Source organism: Ursus americanus, chromosome 2, assembly GCF_024610735.1.
Source record: "Ursus americanus isolate L20-20 chromosome 2, mUrsAme1.1.p, whole genome shotgun sequence".
Classification (NCBI taxonomy): domain Eukaryota; kingdom Metazoa; phylum Chordata; class Mammalia; order Carnivora; family Ursidae; genus Ursus; species Ursus americanus.
Window position 1 is genome coordinate 17,823,593 of NC_142128.1, and position 19,465 is coordinate 17,843,057.

General features: G+C 53.5%; 1 protein-coding gene across 2 annotated transcripts in view; it reads left to right on the forward strand.

Moving 5' to 3' along the window:
• The window catches only part of GSG1L (GSG1 like), a 208,535-nt gene that overhangs the window by 155,490 nt on the left and 33,580 nt on the right, over nt 1-19,465 (forward strand). For both annotated transcript variants that reach the window (XM_087869321.1, XM_045775242.2), the window contains exon 4: nt 13,990-14,101. In XM_087869321.1, the coding sequence (XP_087725447.1) occupies nt 13,990-14,101 (112 nt within the window). The remainder of the gene's footprint in view (nt 1-13,989; nt 14,102-19,465) is intronic.

Below are 19,465 nucleotides of genomic sequence, written 5' to 3' on the forward strand. Positions count from 1 at the left end.
CAGGCCCAGAAGTGATGCCAGGCGCACCCTGGGCTCCCGGGTGCCCTGCCTCGCCGTCCTCCCTGAGCATCCCCGTCTGCCCTGAGACTTGCTCAGACCCAGGCAACCCCGGATGCTAACCCTGCGGAAGCTCTTAGCACTGGCCGGAGGGTGACGGGGACAGCGTACGTGCCCAAGCTCCGCTGTCCCCACCTCACTTCAGCTTTCTCCTCTTGTCACCTGGCCCTGTGGGGCTCTGTGCGGGCTCCTGTCCCAGGAGAGGGGTGGGCCAGGAGGCGCCTCTCTGTGAGCGCCCCTGAGCCAGAGGTCAGGAGGACGGGCGCCTGTAGGAGGGACAGCAGAGCCGCTGGGCTTCCAAGGAGGCAAGGCTGACAGCGCCCGGGCCCGTGTCCTCAGGACCCCGCAGTGGCTCCTCACAGCGCACTTCCCACCTCCCTGCCCTGAATCTGAGCACAAATGTGAGTCCCCGGTCTCTGCGTACTTATCACCTCCCCAAAGGGGCCGGCCCTCTCTTCCTTGGCTCTTAACTACCACTTTGTCCTCATGCCCTCTTTTCCTTCACAGCATTTATTAAACTCTGAATTTTAAATGCGCTTATTTTCTGTCTTCCTCCCGAAGAACATCAGCTCTGTGAGAGCAGGGACCTTGTTTGTCTTACACACTCCTTTATTTCCCGGACCACGCGAGGACGGTCAAGTGCTTTGCAAACTGTAGAGTGCCCACGGAAGGTGGGGAGGGCTGTCCGGAGGTTTTGCTCTCTGGAGGTTTTGCAGCGAGGCGGCCGCTCATCTCATTTTCCTGGTACTCGGGCAGCTTCCTGGACAGCGAAACTAATTGGATAGTATCACAGCATCGCTGCAGGGAAGCGTGGCAGCCCAGAGCACTTAAATCTAACCAGCCAGAAGAATAGGATTTGCATTTCAGCTAATGTGACTGGTGGATGGAAGAGTAGCTTTGGGAGGAATGTTCTCAAGGTTGGGCAGGCATGAGGCGCGGGGCCCCAAACCCATCATAGTTTCCTCTGTGCAGGCCAGGGTCCCGCAGGGGCCAAATGGGAGGTGGGGGGGGGGGAAGCCCACTGCGTGAGACCCGAATACAATGGGTGTTCCTACCTGGACCTTGTGCGCATGGACTCGATATTCCTGGGAGAGAGAGACAGAGAGAACCAGACAGGGAGGGAGAGTCAAAGACAGAGGTAGAAGGGAACGGAAAAGGAGACAGAGGCAGATAGAGAAAAGCCAACGGGAGGGGCCCACGCAGTGGCCCCAGTGAGCGCGTGCTCCAGGAGGACAGTGAGATGGAGAGACGGGACTGTCCGGTGAGCGGCCCACCCCCCTGTGATTTCAGAGCCCCCAGTGCCCTTCCTAATGCAAGCATCTTGCCTCAAAGAGCATGCTTCTAGCGCTTCAAGATTCTTCTTTTCGATGCCACAAGGGCCCTGAAGGTTAAGCCGATTCCTTCCTCTGGTGCCCAACCCAAGAGAGACCATCGGTGGGCAGATTGGAGGAACGCTGACCTTGAACTTCCAAGGGAAAGTGTGTGCTCTCCAGGACGCACCCCCTCCCCCAGCCCCCTGATTCCCAAGGCTGTCACAGGGTGTGCGGCTGATGGGACACGCCCCAGCCTACAGCCCCCTTGGGCGCCTGGTAGCCGCTCTCACCCGATCCGCCAGTCCTCACACTTTGGTGTGCGCCTCTCGCTCCACGAAGGTTGCCACATCCACGGGGCCGTCACTTCCTTGGCATTTCCCTCTAAATCACTCACTTTTTTTTAAAACTTAAATGTATTCAGAAAGGAAGCTTCAGATCATCACCGGAAATGAAAAGCCAGTAGTACTTGCAATAAATAGAAGGGAACTGTAAAACTGGGAAAATAAAAACATCACCATTGTAAAAAACGTTCGTGTAGCATCTCAACCAGTGCCCCCTCCCCGCCGCCCCAGGGGCCCTCTGCCCTTCCCCCATCCCCACCCTGCCAGGGGACATTTGGTAACCTCTGGAGATATTTTTGGTTATCACCGCTTAGAGAGAAGGGAGGTGAATGTTCCTGGCATCCAGTGAATGGGTGGAGGCAGGGGATGCAGCTAAACATCCTGAAAAGCCCAGGACAGCCCACCGCCACGGCCAAGGGCTATCTGGCCCCGGGTGTCAGTAGTGCTGAGGCTTAGAACTTCTGGTCTAAAGTAAGCGTGAGCACCTGAGGGAGGTGTGCCCCACACTCAGGCAGCTCTGACCTGGGTAGCTCCTCACCCTTCAGGCTCAGCTGCAACACCCCTCCCCAGGGACGCCTCCCCAGACGCCCGGAGCGGAAGACTCGGGCGTCAGCTCCTGCGGCCCCTGCACCGCCCGTCTCCTGGCTCTCTGGCCCTTGGCCTTTGCTTTCTGCCTGTGTCCTGGTCCCCCACGAGAGCTGCAAGCAGGCAGGGCCCACACCTGTCTTAGTCGTCTTTCTCCAGCCCTAGCTCGTAGCAGGTGCTCCATGGTTACACGGGGGATGAAAGAAGGCTGGGCAAAAAAGAGAGGGGATTCTGTCCCTGGGTCCCCCACTGTTGGCCAAACTCTGTTTGTCACCTGTGAACGGGACACCCTTTTAGGACTGCTGTGCCCAGTAGTACCCAGCAGATAGAAAGGTCCCTGGCAGAGGGAGAGCCCTGGGTAAAGGTTAGGGGCCATCTGCAGGTGGCAGGGATCCCTGGAGAGATCGGGGGCTTGTTGCCTCGTTCATTTCTTCTCCCATAGTTATTGAGTTGTCCCGGGGTGGTTGATAATGGCACCTCCTTTCCTTTCAAGTGTCCTAGCCTGGACAGTCAATGATGGGGACCCCTCACCCTCACTCTCGGGCCACAGTATCTAGTGGGGCAGGTGGAGAGTTGAGCAGTCACTGAGGCTTGAGAGAGCGGTCCACACTGGCTGTCTCTGCGCCACCGCTTGGGGACCCTGACCTTACAGGAGGTGCTCAGGCATCTCTGTTTAGCAGCGGGGTCTAGAGGCTGGGGGTGGGGCTGGCTGGGAGCCCCTGAGAAGGCGCCCCCTCTGCAGACAGGGCTTCAAGTATCGTGCATTGTGCCGGCATTGAGGCTGTTCCCCACAGACGCAGCCCAAGGCCAAGGCTTGGGTGCAGTGTCAAGACCACGTTCCTGGGGCGTGTGGATTTCTGGGGTAGAGGTGCAGAAGGCAGGGTGAGAGAGGGCCAGAGCCGTGGCCTGGGGTGTGGACATGTCAAGGGGGCCTTCCAGCTCTGTGTTGGATGGCTCTAGCTTGTTCTCCTCATTCCCACCCAGGTACGGGCTGGGGTGCCCTCCCCTTCCTCCTACCACCATCCTGCAGGGGAGGCCCACCCACTGTATTCGGTGCTTATGAGTATCTGAGGCCATCAAAATGGGGCTAGTGCATGGGAAGAATCGCATGGGAGCAGGCCCCAGGAGGGCATCCCTCTTTCTGAACGACCTTGAGGACGCACCGGCTTGTGCGCACGTGGCCAGCCCACCGGGATGTCCGCTGCTGTCTACTGTCCACTCGTGTTGGGAGAGGACCCTTTGTGGGGGCTGCCCCATGGCCCACACGCTCCCGGGAAAGTCCTGAAGGGGCTGCTCTGCTCGTGTCTGCATAGTTGAATTCATTCTTTCCTGGGACCCACTGTCCGCTCTTCCTCCTCCGCGTCCTTCCGCCAGGCAGGCAACTTGACCTGGTCTCCAGGGGGAGGGGAGAGAGGCCGGCTCTGCCTCATCACACGTTCTGCCAAACCTTTTCAGCGAGCGCCTGCATGCAGGCTTTGGAAGTCTGCAAAGCTGGGACTTGAACTCTTGTTTTCCCAGTCTTCTGTGACATCTGTGCCCCCAAGTCATTGAGATCTTCTCTCTGGTTGCCCAAATGAAGGAGGCTAATGGAATGCTGGGACCGGGTGGGGGTAAAAATCCACGATTTTTAACATCAAAAATCATCCCACCACCAAATCGCCCTGCGCTACCCCAAGACTCACCAGGAACTGGGGTCATGGCCTCAGGGACTCCTTCTAGACCCCCACCTGGTGGGGAGGGTCTGAGCCCGTTCATTGCCTGAGGCTCGAGGGAGGGGGCTGGGACGGACAAGGCTCGTGGCGGTTCAGTAAATCCAGTTCTTGAAATGGGAAGGTCCCCTATGAAATGCTCCCTCTGATTTGGCCACTTCACTCTAAAAGGCAAATAGAGAAAGGAGCAGAATCCAAACAAGCGTGTTGCTAATGACTCAAGTGGTCTGAAAGGGAGACATTTGCAGGAAGGGCAGAGTAATGGCAACGATCTAGACGGCGCAGCCAAGGTTGAGGGGCGACTCGGTAATTGCCAAGCTCCCGTAGGATCCCCTCGAGAAGAAGCCAACCGGCTCACCCCCTTGTCCTCAGAGGGCAGAGCAAGAAATTAGCTTAAACTGGAGCTGGAAAGATTTAGGTTATGTGTAAGGAGGAACTTTTAAAACTCTGAAATATGCTACGGAGAGAGGCTCCGGGTTCTCGGGAGAGTGTCTAAAAATAGCCTGGTCTTTAAAAATAGTTCTGGGCAAGCTTTAAACATAGCCTCAGCTCAGCTTCTTGGTCACGGTTTTCAGAGCAAGCGGACCCACGGTATGGGGTCCTCCCCAGGTCAAAGGGCTCGAGGGACAGTCAGAACCAGCCTTTGGTCTCTGTCTGGACAAACATTTGGATGGTTTAGACACTTACAGATACGGGATTTATTTTTCTGTCTGCCTCCCCGCTGATGGGTGTCACGAAGTTCCAGCCTTTAGAATCTCAAAGTTCTCTTTCCGTTGGGAGCGTATTCCAGGGCTGACGCTAAGTGGGTCAACCCCACCAGTTACCCCCAGTCCCTCTCCACTCCTGAGGCAGGGCTCCCCAGCATCTGCGGGTCAGCTGGGAATTCATCCATCTCAGCAAATCTCCCATCCCTCCGGCGACCTGCTCACCTGCCTCCTGACCTTAGCAGATGTGGCCTGGCCACGTCCTTGTCGCCTGGGGAGCTACAGCTGCCTCGCCCCTGACTGCCTGCCTCCCACCATCTCGTCCTCCACACGCCAGTCAGAGAGCTCTTACAGAAGCACGTCTGATTCTTGCCTTCTTGCTTACAGTTACGTGATTCCTGCCCATTTGCCCTCAGGACAAAGCCCAGACTCCCTAGGAGAGCTCCAGAACTTTTCAGTGTCCTGTTTATCCCTCTAGCAGCGGCTCCCCCACCCACGTGCCCTGCCTCACGGCCCCAACAGCCCACCAAACCACCTTGCCTCTGGGCTCTGCCAGAGCTGGTTTCACTGCCGGGCCCACCCTCTTGGTCTTTCTGAGCCTGCAACTCTCAGCTTGGATGTCACCCTCTCTGGGTGACATTCTTTCCTGACCTTCCCATCCAAGTCTGGTCTAGGAGTCCAGCTGGGCTTCCCATGGGCCCCTGGCCTTCCCCCTTGGCTACCCTGGCCCACGCCAGTCCCCAGTGTGTCTGTTTCTCCCCCCTCCCTAAGAACATTGGGAGACCAGTTGGCTTGTTCCCAGAACATCCCTCCCAGCTGAAAGAGAGGCTGGCACACAGCAGGTACTCGATATATGCTCAGCGACTCATCAGCTGAATGTCAGGCTACCCCAGCAGGGGCTTCCCCTTGGCAGCCCTCCTGCCCTATCTCATCTGGTTTCAGCTTCCTTCCTTCCACCAGCCGTGTGACATCCTGACATGACATGCATGGGATTGTTGGCAAATCCAGATTGGTGCCCATAAACACGAGAGTATTTATTTAGACATGAATGCTCTCCGAGTGTTTGGAGTAATAACTTAGACAGCATCTTTAATAATAAACTCTATTATAAATTAATTAATCAGCTACTTTCCCGATATCTCAATTAAATGGAGCATGCCCTCAGCATAATACATCCAAACCCTGCAAGAGAGAGGCGGGCCAGAGGCTAGAGAGTCCCGGAAGCCAGGGGGCATCATTGCTGCGTACCCTGCCCCAGGCGGCATCTCCAGGCTGCAGAGTGTTCCCGCAGGAAGGGCCACCTGGGCCGGGGTCCACCATGGCCCCTCCCCACAGGGCGGTGACATGTCTTCGCACTCCGACGTGTCTGTGTGTCCTCTCCCAGTGCCGGCGTCCCACTGCCGTGTCGCCTGATCTCACTTTACGCTCGTGAGCTCAGACCCCACACGCATGCAGTGTGCGTGCTTGCCTGCACTTCCCCACTCCCCAGAAAGTCTATGTCACCCCTTCTGTCACTCCTTAAACTCCCCCCAAGTCCACACCCAGCTGGCTCACTCTCAGCGGACAGCCTGGCCCTGCTTGGTGGAGAGGAAACAGCGAAGCTGCCTCCAGCCCCTTGCCTGTGTGGAAGCTTCCCTGCCCTTCTTGCCTCCTCTCTGCCCTTCTTCTGCACTCGCCCTGGGGCTCCTCTGACCAGCAGTCTCCCCCAGTCTACTTGATTGCTCAGGGGGGAGTGCAGGCACATTCTCTGTCTCCCCTCTTCAGTATCCCTCCCTGAACATCACTGTCACCCCCTTTTTCCTGCTTCTCCACAGGTTTTGACTCCTTCTCTGGGATTACTTGGCTGCTTTTTCTCCTCGTTTTGCCTATTGTAGCTGAGCGTCTGTCCCCAGTGGCCTGCATGTTGGCAAATTCAGGGTCACTTCTCTATCTTCACCTCTGACCTCACGGGCTGCTCCCTTCGTCTCAGCAAGCGTACTTCCCTGGCCGTGGCAATGCCACACTCGCTTCCTCCTGCTGCCCGGGCCCCTCGTCGGCCCACTCTGCGCACCCCTCCTGCTCCGCTCAGCCCCAACATTGGCTCGGCTTTCTCTTCCTACGATCTCTCTTCGGGTGGTCTCTCCCCAGCCCTTGGCCCTGTGCCAGTGACTCATGCATTTAATCCCTAGCTTGGACTGTTCCCTGAACCCCAAACTTATATACCCAACCGCTCGCTTGCCATCTCTGTTTGGATGTAAAATATACATGTCCAACTAATATGGCCCAAATGGGATTCCACCCACCCAATGTCTTCCTTCCTTCATCTTCTTCACCTGAGTAGATGGCACCACCATCTGCCCAGTTAGTTGCCCAGACTGAAACTCTGGAGGTCACCCTAGATCCCAGGTACCCTCGCCCCCACGCCCAGCCCGTTAGCACGTCCTGTTTGCTCCACCTTCACACCTGTCCCGGGGCTGCCAGGAGCTCTGCGCCAAGCAGCAAGCCTCCTGGACGGGCCTCGCAGCCGGGCTCCCTCCTCCACACCCTCTCCCCCGTCCTCTCTGTACCCGGTCACCAGAATGAGCTGTATGCGTAGCCTAGGCCTCTGCTTCCTCCCTCTGCGGGCTTCTGTCACACTTCGCATAAAAGCCAGATTCCTCATTGTGGCCGCAAGGCGCTGGCCACCGCCTGCCTTCCGGGACATCTCCACACACCTTCTCCTTAGCCCTCTGCAGCAGCCTTGTCTCCTTGCCACCCCCAGGCCGGGCTCCTGCCTTCAGCCTTTGCCCGCTTCTCTCGCTCTGCCCAGAGTGTTCTTCCTCAGACCTCCCTGTGGCTGCCTCCAGCTCCATTCAAACCTTTGCTTAAAAATCACCTCCCGAGGGGCACCTGGTGGCTCAGTGGGATGGGCGTCAGCCTTCGGCTCAGGTCTTGATCCTGGAGTCCCAGGATCCAGCCCCAATGTCAGGCCCCCTGCTCAGCGAGGAGTCTGCTTCTCCCTCTGCCCCTCCCCCTGCTTGTGCTCTCTCTCTCTCTTTAATAAATAAATACAATCTTAAAAAAAAAATCACCTCCCCGGAGAGGCCATCCCTGACCACCCAGTCTGATGGCCCCCAGGATCTCTCTGTCACATTGTCCTATTTTATTTTCATCATGGCACCTCTCACTACAGGATGTTTTCCTGGTAACCTATGTGCTCGTCATCTGGCTATCTCCACTAGAAACCGAGAGCCTTGAGGGCAAGGGCCTCGGTCCATCTGTGTCAGTGGCCCCCACACACTAGACCAATGTGTGGCATATGAAAAGCATTTGATAACTATTCACTGACAGATTGAATTATGAATGATAAATAAATGAATGATGACTTGGATAGGGCTCATGTAGACGACTCGCTCTCCCCAGTTGTCAGATCTGGCCCTGCCCTTGCTCATTCCCATATCCCAGACCCAGAACTTTCCACTAGCCAGCCTAATCCTCCGCCACCACGCACCTTGACATCCATGGTCTGTTCATTTGACACATATCTAACACTTACTGTGTGCTGGGACTACAGACCTGGTGCCTGGACAAGTGTGCCGTCTAGAGGGCCTATGCAGTGAGTCTCAGGCATTCATTCATTCATTCATTCATTCATTCATTCATTCAAGAATATATAGGGCCTCCTTCCTGCCAAGCGCTGTTCTAGATGCTTCACAAGTTTAAGCTACCTGATACTCATACCAGTCTATGGCAGGTGCTGTTATTACCCTCACGTTACACTTGAGGAAACTGAGGCACAGAAATGGGAGGTCACCTCCTCAAGGTCACACGGCTGATGAGTGACAGAGCTGGAAACTATAGACTCTCTCTCACTTTGTTTCACCCCTGCTTCACCTTGGGCTTACCTTCTGACCCTCCCGACACTGTCTCTTAATTCTGGACCCATGCCAGCCCCTCTGGACTTGACAGCTGACTTTCCTTCTTTGGTCTGACCAGCGGAGGGCAGGGCTGGGAGTCGTGGCAGCCCTTCCTGCTCTGGGGTCTGGCAGGCATCACACCCAGCCCAGCTCTGGCTCCTCGGTCAGTGTCACCCCCAGTGCTCTCCAGCGTCCCCCAGGGGCTGGGAGGAGCCATGGCCGCCTCACCACGTGGGTCGTGGGTCAGGGCTCTCGTCTGTGGCGTCAGGAGTTGGAAAATGAGGTTTACAGCCATGAGTTTCCTTCCCGCCAGGAAGCAGCAGTCCCAGAGCAGGAAAACCTTATTCTTTTAGTTGATGCTAATTTAGGAAGCGCAGTAACTCCGCAGAAAGTCACTTTTTCGCTCAGAGGAGCTGGAAACAATTCCTTCTGTGGAGGGTTTGTACGACAGATGCTACCATGGACCTCCCTTTGCAGAACAGACATGCTTCCAGAAATACGGGCCAGGGTCAGATTTTTAAAGGAGAGTCTTCAAAATGCAATCAGAGACTCTCACCAGCCTATCTTCGAGTGAATTGTCATTTTCTTAAAGCACGGCCTTTCATATTTGGGAGTAAATGGAATTCGATTGAGAAATCGATGCTTTTTCAAGCTAACAATTTGGAAAATTAATTATTCTGCCAACAGGCTGGGTCTGGCTTCTGGGTCTAGCTAGGAGTTTTCATTATGTCCCCACTGCCCTAACACAAGGAGGGGTTGTTCTCATGAAAGTTCTCCTTCTTTAGTAGCTGCTCATTAGAATACCTATGTCTACTAATGTCCCCACTTTATAGATGAGAAAACCAAGGCACCCAGAGGTCACAGAACTTGGAGAGCATCTGGACTGGCGTAGTACAGAAGGAACTGAAGAAGTTAGAATAACAGAATGTTTGGAGAGCAAGCTCCCTCCCCTAGAAAGGGACTAGGGGGGCGGCTAGGGAAGGGGTCAGGACCCCACCAAAGGCACAAGGCTCCTGGGTAGAGCAGCAATTTCAGGCGAAATGAGCACTGGGCAGCTAGGAGGGGAGGCTTGTCCTCACAGCTAACGGACTCTACTGTGAATTATGAGGACTAAAACAGTGTGACATTGACATTGGAACAGAGTGACATTAGGACACGGACTCATATACATGTGGGGCTTGGAATGTAAGTGTCATTTAAAATCAGTGGAGAAAGAACAGGTCATTCTATAAGGATTCAAAATAATTAGCTGCTCATTAAAAACAGCTCACACCATTCACCAAGATAAATTCCAGGTGAATTAATATAAAAATATAGGACCGTGTATTTATGATGCTGCTTTTCTGAGTTTTTTTTTTTAGAATGACATTGCTCTTTCTTTCTTTCTTTCTTTCTTTCTTTCTTTCTTTCTTTCTTTCTTTCTTTCTTCTTTCTTTCTTTCTTTCTTTCTTTCTTTCTTTCTTTCTTTCTCTCTCCTTCCTTCCTTCCTTCCTTCCTTCCTTCCTTCCTTCCTTCCTTCTTTCTTTTTCTTTCTTCCTTCCTTCCTTCCTTCTTTCTTTTTCTTTCTTTCTTTCTTTCTTTCTTTCTTTCTTTCTTTCTTTCTTTCTTTCTTTCAAGATTTTTATTTATTTGAGAGAGACAGTGAGCAGGGGGAAGGGCGGAGGGAGAGGGAGAAGCAGACTTCTCACGGAGCCGGGAGCCCGACGACACGGAGTTGGATCCCAGGACCTGGAGATCATGACCTGAGCGAAAAGCAGAAGTTTAAATGATTGAGCCCGCCCCCCCCCCCAGGCACCCCTATGGTGTGGTTTTCTAAAAGTAGACACAGGAAGGGAAAACCGAAAAGGAAAAGACTGGTAAATTTGAGGATATCAAATATCAAAATGTATGACAAGAGCGGCTTTATCCATAACTGCCCAAACTTGGAAGCAACCAAGATGTCCTTCAGCAGGTAGATGGCCCGCAGGTGAGTGACCTGTGATGCGTCCAGACAGTGGAACATCATTCAACACTAGAAAGCCATGAGGAGACGTGGAGGAAACTTACATGCATCTTGCTAAGGGAGAGAAGCCGATCTGAGAAGGCTACACACTGTATGATTCCAACTATATATCATTCTGGAAAAGGCAAAACTATGAAGGCGGTAAAAAGATCAGTGTTTGTCAGGGGGTTAGGGGGAGGGATGAGTAGATGGAGCACAGGGGATTTTTAGGGCTGTGAAAATAGTCGACGCGGTAACGGTGGCTACATGTCATCATACATTTATTAAAATCCATAGAATTTACAACACAAAGAGCAAAACTTAATGTAAGCCAAGGATTTAGTTAATCAGACTGGATCAGTTTTGGTTTGTCAATTGTAACAAATGTATTGCACTAATGCCAGATATTAATCATACGGGAAACTGTGGGGGTGGTGACCTCGGGCACAGAGGAACTCTAAGTTCCCCTCACTTTTTCCGTAAACCTCAAACAGCTCTAAAAAGTAAACTCTATTAATTAAAAACCAAAAAGATGCTCAGTACGTGGGAAAAGGCAAGCAGTAAAGTCTCGGTGGTCTATGCAACAGACAGGAGTAGTATCCAGAATACATAAAGAGTGCCTACCAATTATAAGGGAGAGTATATTTTTTTAAAAAAAGAAAAAATTGACAAAGGATGCAGACAGGCACTGTGGAGACAGAGGTAGGGATGGTCAATGAACATGTGAAAAATGCCCAAGCTCACTAGTAATGAGGGAAACACAAAACATAAAATGATGTTGAAGTGTCATTCTGCGTCATGCAAGGGGCACGATAGTTAATGTTTTGGAATCTCCAGTGTTGGTGAAGATTTGGGTAAGGACGCCCAGACAGCTGGCAGAAGCACAAGATGGGGCTACCACGCGGGAGAGCGATTCCCCGACATGGGCTCAAATTTAAAATGCATAGGCTTTATGAGCCGGTAATTCTTATTATTCCCTCTGGAGAAATACTTGCTTGTAAGCACAAAAAGACTTGCAGAAAGGTGTTCACTGCAGCGTTGCTCATGGAGCAAAAAGCTGGAAATAACAATATAACCATCAATTGGATAAATAAAACATGGTATTCGTTATTAAGGAATCATACGCATCGGTTCCAAAGAATAAGATATATCTGTTACGTACCTCCTGGCAAGTTCACCCAGAATGGTGTCCAGTAAAGAAAAAGATGTCCATGTGGCTCACCGTTCTTCTCCTTCTAATAGACTGAGCCAGGGCAGAGAGGAGCAGAGAGGGTGGTGTTCGGTGTGACAGCCCAGGACAGTTCTGCACCACCGGCCAGGGCACAACTAAGGATGCAGTCCTCGGGCCTGGCAGAGACAGCCTGGAGGAGGGTGGCCCTTTACAAGGCTCCCGAGGTGGCCTCAGCACCTGTCATGGTGCCTGGATTTCCTCCCTGAATTTCCTGACTCAAGTGCTCCCCACCAGCTCACATCTGCGGTCCAGGTGTAGCGAGAAGTGTCTGTGGGGCGCTCTGCGTCCTTGGTCTCCGTCGGGCGGGTCCAGCGACCGAAGTGAGACCCAGAGGTGTGCTGGAGCCTGCTGGCGCCAGCTCGTGAGCCCCGACTTCGCACACCTCTGCTCTGCTCTGTGCTGCTTTCAGAGACATCACATTGGTAGCTTGAAATTGGCCATAGTGGGAGTCGTTGCACCATGGAACAGGGCAAATGCTACGAATCAGGGCTTTTCTTTTCCCTCTGGAGAACCAGTTGTTAAACATTTGTCTTCACACTATGGGAACGCAGGATGGCCCCCTCCCTCCACTCCCCACACTGGGTTCCAGGCCGCAGAGCCCTGCTCCCTCTTTACTTCCATCTCTGCTTAACCTCCACCTCTCCTCCCCTTACCTCCATCTTTCCTCTTGTCTCCTCTTCGAGAAGAGGGGAGAGGGTGATCGGGCAACCAGGGGAGGACAGACGCCCACTGGGCAGCATGGGAGAAACCCGGGAGTTGAGGGCATTTGGATCTAGGCACCAGTCACAGCAATGCCGTTGACTCCTTTCGTGACCAGGGACAGAATTTACCACTCCAGGCTTCTGTTTTCTCACCTGTGAAATGGGAATAATGATACTCAGGGCTGCCATATACAGCCTTGCAGGCATGGTTCTGCTTCAACTCCAGGGATGCACATGCACGTAGACTGCATTGTGAATGGACCCTATGGAGATGTGCAGTGGGCAACCTGAGCAACAGTACATAGTCCTGATCATGGTACTTCATGATACTTTAGAGGGTTGTTATGAAAAGTCAGAGGTAATAACACAGAGTGCTCGGCTCACAGCAGGTGCACAAGCGTGATTGTTTTCCTTTCTTGTTATCTACCCCTTCCCTCCTCAATACTGTATCACTTTATCATAAGGGCAGGTTTGTGAGGGCTCCAGACACCATGGCCCACACAGAGAAATGCCCCCAGGCTTGTAATAATCCTGCTAGCTGTAACGATTACATGCCCCGTAGGCACCGACCCTGAGGCTGCCTTGCTTCGTTCACCCACCCTTCGCCTTACCCATCACAGTCCTCATCTTAGGGTTCAGGGATTTGAATGAAGCTCAGAGAGTGAAGCTTTCCCCAGGGCTACATGGCAAAAGCGTGGTGGAAGAGGATTTCTGCTCGGATACCTGGGAATCCAAGTTTTCCCAGCCAGTGGGCTCAAAAGATTTTTGATCGTGAGCCACAGAAAAGCATTTCATGTTTCAGTCCACACACACAAACGTATGCATAGAACTGGAAAGTTTCACAAAACAATATTCACTCTTGCTACACTTGATGGTATCCGATATGTCTATTCTATTTCATTCCGTTCTTGTTGCCTTTTTTTTTTTTTTTACTGCTGGCCATCAATGAAGGTGATTTCATGACCCACCAGTCTGGTGAGTCCAGACCTGCAGTTTGAAAAATACCCTCTAGGCTGCTTCTCCAAAATGACCTTCTAACATAGGCATCAGCAAACTATAGCCCACGGACTAAATCCGGCCCAGTGCTTGTTTTTGTAAATAAAGTTTTATTGATACACAGCCAGACTCATTTAGGTATTGTCTTCGGCTCTTGTGTGCTACAGCAGTAGAGAATTAGTTGCAACAGAGACCGCATGGACCACAGAGCCTAAAGTATCTACTTATTTGGTACTTAACAGAAAACGTTTGCCCATCTGTGTCCAGATCTGACCCTGTCTCCCTTGTTTAATTTCCCCAGGCCTGCCTTTTGCCCTCTTGCTCGAGCTCAAGCTCCTTGGCTGGCTTAGAAAAGCACCACCCTCTGGCTTCCCTGCTCTGGTCCTGCCGAAGGCCCTTCTCCTTCCGTGCTGTCCCCCAACACTAACAGGCCCATGGGGCAAAGGGGGACAGAGCCCCACCTGGCTTCCTGACCGCTTGTTCTGCCCCCCCACAGGCCTGCTGGGAATGGTAGCACACATGATGTACACGCAAGTGTTCCAGGTCACTGTGAGCCTCGGCCCTGAAGACTGGAGACCCCACTCCTGGGACTACGGGTGGTCCTTCTGGTAAGTGGCTTTGACCTTCAGGCATGCTGGGACTTCAGCAGCTCGGCCCAGCTGGGGGGCGAAGGGCAGAAGAAGGCAAAGGGAGCTAGCCCGGAGTCCAAAGGCACTTTGAGACCCTAGAGCTGGGGTTGGCAGACTGTGGCCCATGGGCCAAATCAGGCCCACCACCTGTTTTTACACCGCCCTCAACTTAAGGATGGTTTTTACATGTCGAAATGCTGGAAAATAAACCAAAAGAAGAATAACATCTTGTGATGTGTGAAAATTATGCAAAATTCAAATTTCAGCGTCCATAAATCAAGTTTTATTGGGACAGAGCCACACTTAACGTTTGCATGTTGTCTGTGGCTGCTTTCCCACTACAACAGCAGAGCTGTGCTTGTGACCGACACTCAATGGCCCACAAAGCCTAAAATGTTTACTACCTGGCCCTTTACAGAGGAAGTCTGCCGACCCTGCCACACAGGCTGCTCTGGAAGGTGGAGATGGAAGCTGGCAAGTCGTGGGGGCCCTGGGAAGTCTGATAGGCTGGGTGGGCAAAAGAAAGACAGGATCAGCACTAGACTCCCATGTATAAGTAAACATGGTTGCGTATTCGTTCAGGTCACAGAAAAGTCCAGGTGGATCGGCTAGGGTGCCTTGGGTTGTAACAGAAAAATCCATCCATGTCTGTCCAAGCAATATGAAAATATGTTGGTTCCTGTAAGTGGCAGGTGCAGCTGTGTTGTGGACTTCAGGGTACGGTTGATCCAGGGTCTCTGATGTCATCAGGACGGACTGCTCCTCCTCTGTGATCATCTGCACACGTTAGCCTTGTCCCTGGCTGGGCTTCCCCCCTGGTGGTGAGAAAGCTGCTCCTGAGGCTGGTGCTTCTTCCTTCACATACGGGGGAAGAAAGGGCTTCTCTTTCCTGACACTGACTAAAGTCCCAAGCCTCCCTCTGATGGACCCAACTTAGGTCATTTTCTCTCTCCTGAATCATCACCGTAGCTAAGGGAATGTCATGAGCTCATTGGCTCAGCTTGCCTACAGTCACCTCTGGAGCGAGGAATGAGCCAAAAAGTCACAAATGGTGAGTGGGTAGAATGGATGCTGGGTGAGCTACCAGAATGTCTGCTTCAGGCATGGCTGGAACCAGGTGATTCATCAGTAGGTTACTCAGTCTCCCCTTTCCACTTTCCTGCCTCTGTTACCTTTGTGTTGGTTGGCTTCATTCACAAGCAGCTTTTCCCTAAGCAAAGATGGTCACCAAGCTGAGGTCTAGGCTTACATTTTACAAAGGTAGCAACACCAGCAGAAAGATGGGGCCTCTTCCCAATATTTCCAGCCAACATCCTGGTTATGGCTTTCATTGGATTAGCTTAATTCATGTGTCCAGCCCAGGACCAACGATTTAGACCCTGAGGAGACTGGACTACTCTAATTGGTCTGGCCTGAGTCACAAGGTCAAGGAGGAGGGATTGGCCCCACCCAAACCCTTGGACAAAGAGAGGAGGAGGAGAGGTCCCCCAATGGAAAATTGGGGGTGGGGTGGGGTTATCAGAAGAAGGAATGCGTGCTGGAAAGACGGCGACAGCAGATGTCCAGGTCTGCTGGTCCGCAGGTCTGCTTCTGGTGGCTGGGGACATTTATACACGTAGTCATTTTATACGCATTTACCGAATGATTACTTGGGGACAGCCACTCTCCTAGGTGCTGGGGGCACAGCAGTGGCCAAGACACTGTTGTAACAGGCAATTGAGACAAGTAAACAAGCTATCATGTGGCTATGGGGGGTTCGCAGACGGGTGTGGCAGCACAGAGAAGGGGTTGCGGACCCAGCTCTGGGCAGGGAGGGTCCTCTGGGGAGAATGTGGTCAGGTGGACTAGTGGAGGAGGGAATAAGATAGGGTGCTAGGCGGGGGGGGGGGGGGGGCGGGGGGCGGCAGGTACAGAGACTTTGGAGGAAGATGGTCAGAGTGGAGCAGGAAGGGCTCCAACTCAGAAAGACCCCCTTTCAGAGCAGTGGGGACTCCTGCTGATTTGGGCCCCTTCCCACTCTCTGCTTGGCCCCGCCCCTGCAAAGGCATGTGCCTTAAAGGGCCCTGGACCCTGCAACACCAGCCCTGATCCCTCGAAGTGGAAGCACCGCAGGGAAACCAGCTGAGGCTCTGGCTCCCTTTTACCCAATGCTTCCCTCCCTCTCACAGTTCCTGCCTGAGCTCTTGACCTCGGAAGCTGGTCATCTGAGCTAGAGAAGGGGACAAGGGAAAGGAATGAACATTTTTGAGTGTTGAGCACGTGTGTAAAATCTCAGCTGTGTATCGAGCCCTGGTATGTCATCCTTGTCACAGCGCTATGGGGCGGGTACTTCGTGGAGAGGAAACTGAGGCACAGGGAACTTAAGTCACCCATCCAGGCTATCTGGATGCTGAGAAGCAGAGTGGGGAGCTGAACCCCGGCGGTCTGGCCTCAGAGCCCACACCCTCAGCCTCTGTATTGTGCCTCTCTGAGAACGGGGTGAAACAAAGACAGTTTGTAGATGTGCTTAGCACCCTGTTTGACACATAAGTGCTCTTAAACATCAGCCCTTTCTTTTTAAAGGAGTTTATTTATTTATTTAGAGAGCACACAAGCTGGGGGAAGGGCAGAGGAAGAGGGAGAGAGAGAATCTCAAGCAGACTCATGCTGAGTGCCAGCGCAGAGCCCGATGTGGGGCTTGATCTCTTGATCCTGAGATCACGACCTGAGCCGAAATCAAGAGTCTGGCGCTTAACTGACTGAGCCACCCAGGCGCCCCAGACACCAACCCTTCTAATATTACCGTTATTGGTATGAAATTAATACATGCAAAACCCTGAGTTGCAAGTGTGAAAACCAGGGCTCAGATAGGTTGGGTCACTCACCCTGGGGCCCACAGCCTTAAGTGGCCGTAGGATTTGGAGCCCCCTCCTCCCATAGGCCTCTCTAGAAGCCTCTAGCTCTCCACCCTGGCACTCAGCGTCTAAAACCCAGCCTGCTGGTGTCGGCCACGGGAACCTTTCTTTCCCTGAAAGCTGGGCCTCCAGCCCTGCTCCTCTGCTCCTCTCCTCCCTTGGGACCGGCCTCATTCTCATCTGACTTGTTTAAGGTCAGGGCCCAATGTGCGGCCCCTATTAGGGCTGATCCATTTCTTCTTGTCACCGAGGCCTGCGAGATGGATCAGCCCCATTTTTCATCCCTTGCTTTTGGGGCCTTGCCAGGGCTGTGCAGTGTCATTTCTCTTGTTTAATATGTGTGAGGCCATTTGTCAAAATTCTGGCCCCTGTGCCACCCCTGTCCCCACCCCAGGCACCAGAGAGGAGACCAGCTTTGAGGCCAGACAGTGCTGGCCTCTGTCTCCCCGCCCAGCAGAGCAAGACAGACTGTGGGGGCTTAGGAGGTCGGGGAATCGGAGACGCCCAGCTGATGTTGGGCACCAGCTGCTGGGAGGGAAGCCTGCACAGGAAGGGGAAGGTTCCTTGGTTGGGAATCAGACAGCCTGGCTCCAACCTTACCTGGACATGCATGGCTGGGCCGCTGTGGGCTGGCGGCGTGGAGGCGTGGGTGAGGCCAGAGGAATCAGCTTGGGAGCAGACCCCCAGTCTGATGCTCACCGGCTGTGGGCTCACACCAGGTCACTCAGCCTCCCGGGGCCTCAGTATCCTCATTTGTAAAATGGGGATGGCCTGAGTCTACTCATGGGGCTCTTGAGAGCAGTGCATCGGGTTTCTCTTCATTTAGACCACAGCAGCCTCAAATACAAATGTGTTATTGTCTCTTACGGTTTAGTGGGTTGACCGGGCTTGGCTAGGTCATCCTTGTCAGGGTCTTCCATGACGCTGCAGTGGGATGTTGGCCACAGTGGCACCCTCTGGGGCGTGGCCGGGCAGGACGTCCAAGCTGGCCCCTCCCAGCACGGGCTGGGGGATGCTGGCTGGGGCTGGGGGCTCAGCTAGGCTGTCAGCGGGAGCGGCTTCCTGCGGAGAGCACGCGTTCCAAGCAATCCGAGCAGAAGCTACAAGTTTATTTTATGACCTTGCCTCAGGAGTCACACTGTCACTTCTGGTGCGTTCTGTTGGTCAAGAGCAAGTGATGGGGCCGGATTCAAGGCGAAGGGGCTGCACAAAGGGTGAGCCTGAGGAGGTGAGGCTCGGGGCGGGGCATCTCTGGGGAGGAGCTACGATGAGGACCGTGCGAAGCGATGCGTGTGAGGTGCTTAGCACAGAGGATGTGCTCCACGAATGTTGCTGTTAGAGGCAAGCAACCCAGCCTCTCGGCGTATCCGTCTGTAGAGCAGGTAACAGTCACGCGTGCGTCATAGGGTTGTTGGAGGGACTACGTGGACCAAGCTCTTAAAGCGCTTGGTACACAGTAAGTGCTCCTAAGTGGCGGTCATTCTAAGTGGTGACAGTGACTTTGAGCCTTTGGTAATGCTGCTTTCACTTGCTGGGAGGCACGTGCCCCGAATGGCCAAGCGATGACTCCCGGTGGGCGTGCAGGCAGCCCCTTGCTGTCTGTGCTCTGGCCTTCACCTGCCCTGGCCGTGCCCTCCCGTCCCTGCCTGACTCCCCGCTTTGGCCCTAAGCCTCAGAACCCCATCCTCGCCTGAGCCCGGGGCCCCTCCGGCCGTCCTGCCTGCCTTCCCTGCCCCCCGCTCCAGCTCTGTGTCTCAGCTCCCCGAGCTGTCTGGTCTTGCCATGCTAACTCCCACGGAGGGGCTACCACGCCCAGGTCAGGGACCAGGACACAGCCTCAGAAAGAGCAAAGGCCCAGGTCGCACAGTTAGCAAACTGCATGCAGCCCGGGGCTGAACGCAGCCCCTAGATGTTTTGTGTGGCCTGCCATGGTGTTAGATAAAAGATGTATTTGGGCGCCTGGGCGGCTCAGTTGGTTAAGCATCTGCCTTTGGCTCGGATCATGATCCCAGGATCCTGAAATCGAGCCCCAAATTGTCACGCTCCTTGCTCAGCAGGGAGTCTGCTTTTCCCTCTTCTCTGCCCTTCCCCTCTGCTCGTGCTCACTCTCTCTCTCTCTCACACACAAAAAAATCTATAAAAATCTATACCTATTAAAAATACGGTGTTGAAAAAAAAGATGTATTTGTTTTTAACATCTTAAAAATCCGAGTTTGGGGCTTCTCTTGACTGTGAGAAGCTATGTCCTTGCCGAAGTGGCCTTGCCACATGACAGCAGGAGCTGGAGTGGAGTGGTGGCTGCCCCTTTAGATGGCGCATATGCTCTCCAGGTCACCCCTGTCCCCACCACTCCCTATTGCCCTGTATTTTCCCCACGTTATCACCCACCAGACAGGAATTTGAGTTGTGACCCCTGCGTGGAAGGTCAGCATGGCAGATTTCCTGGTGA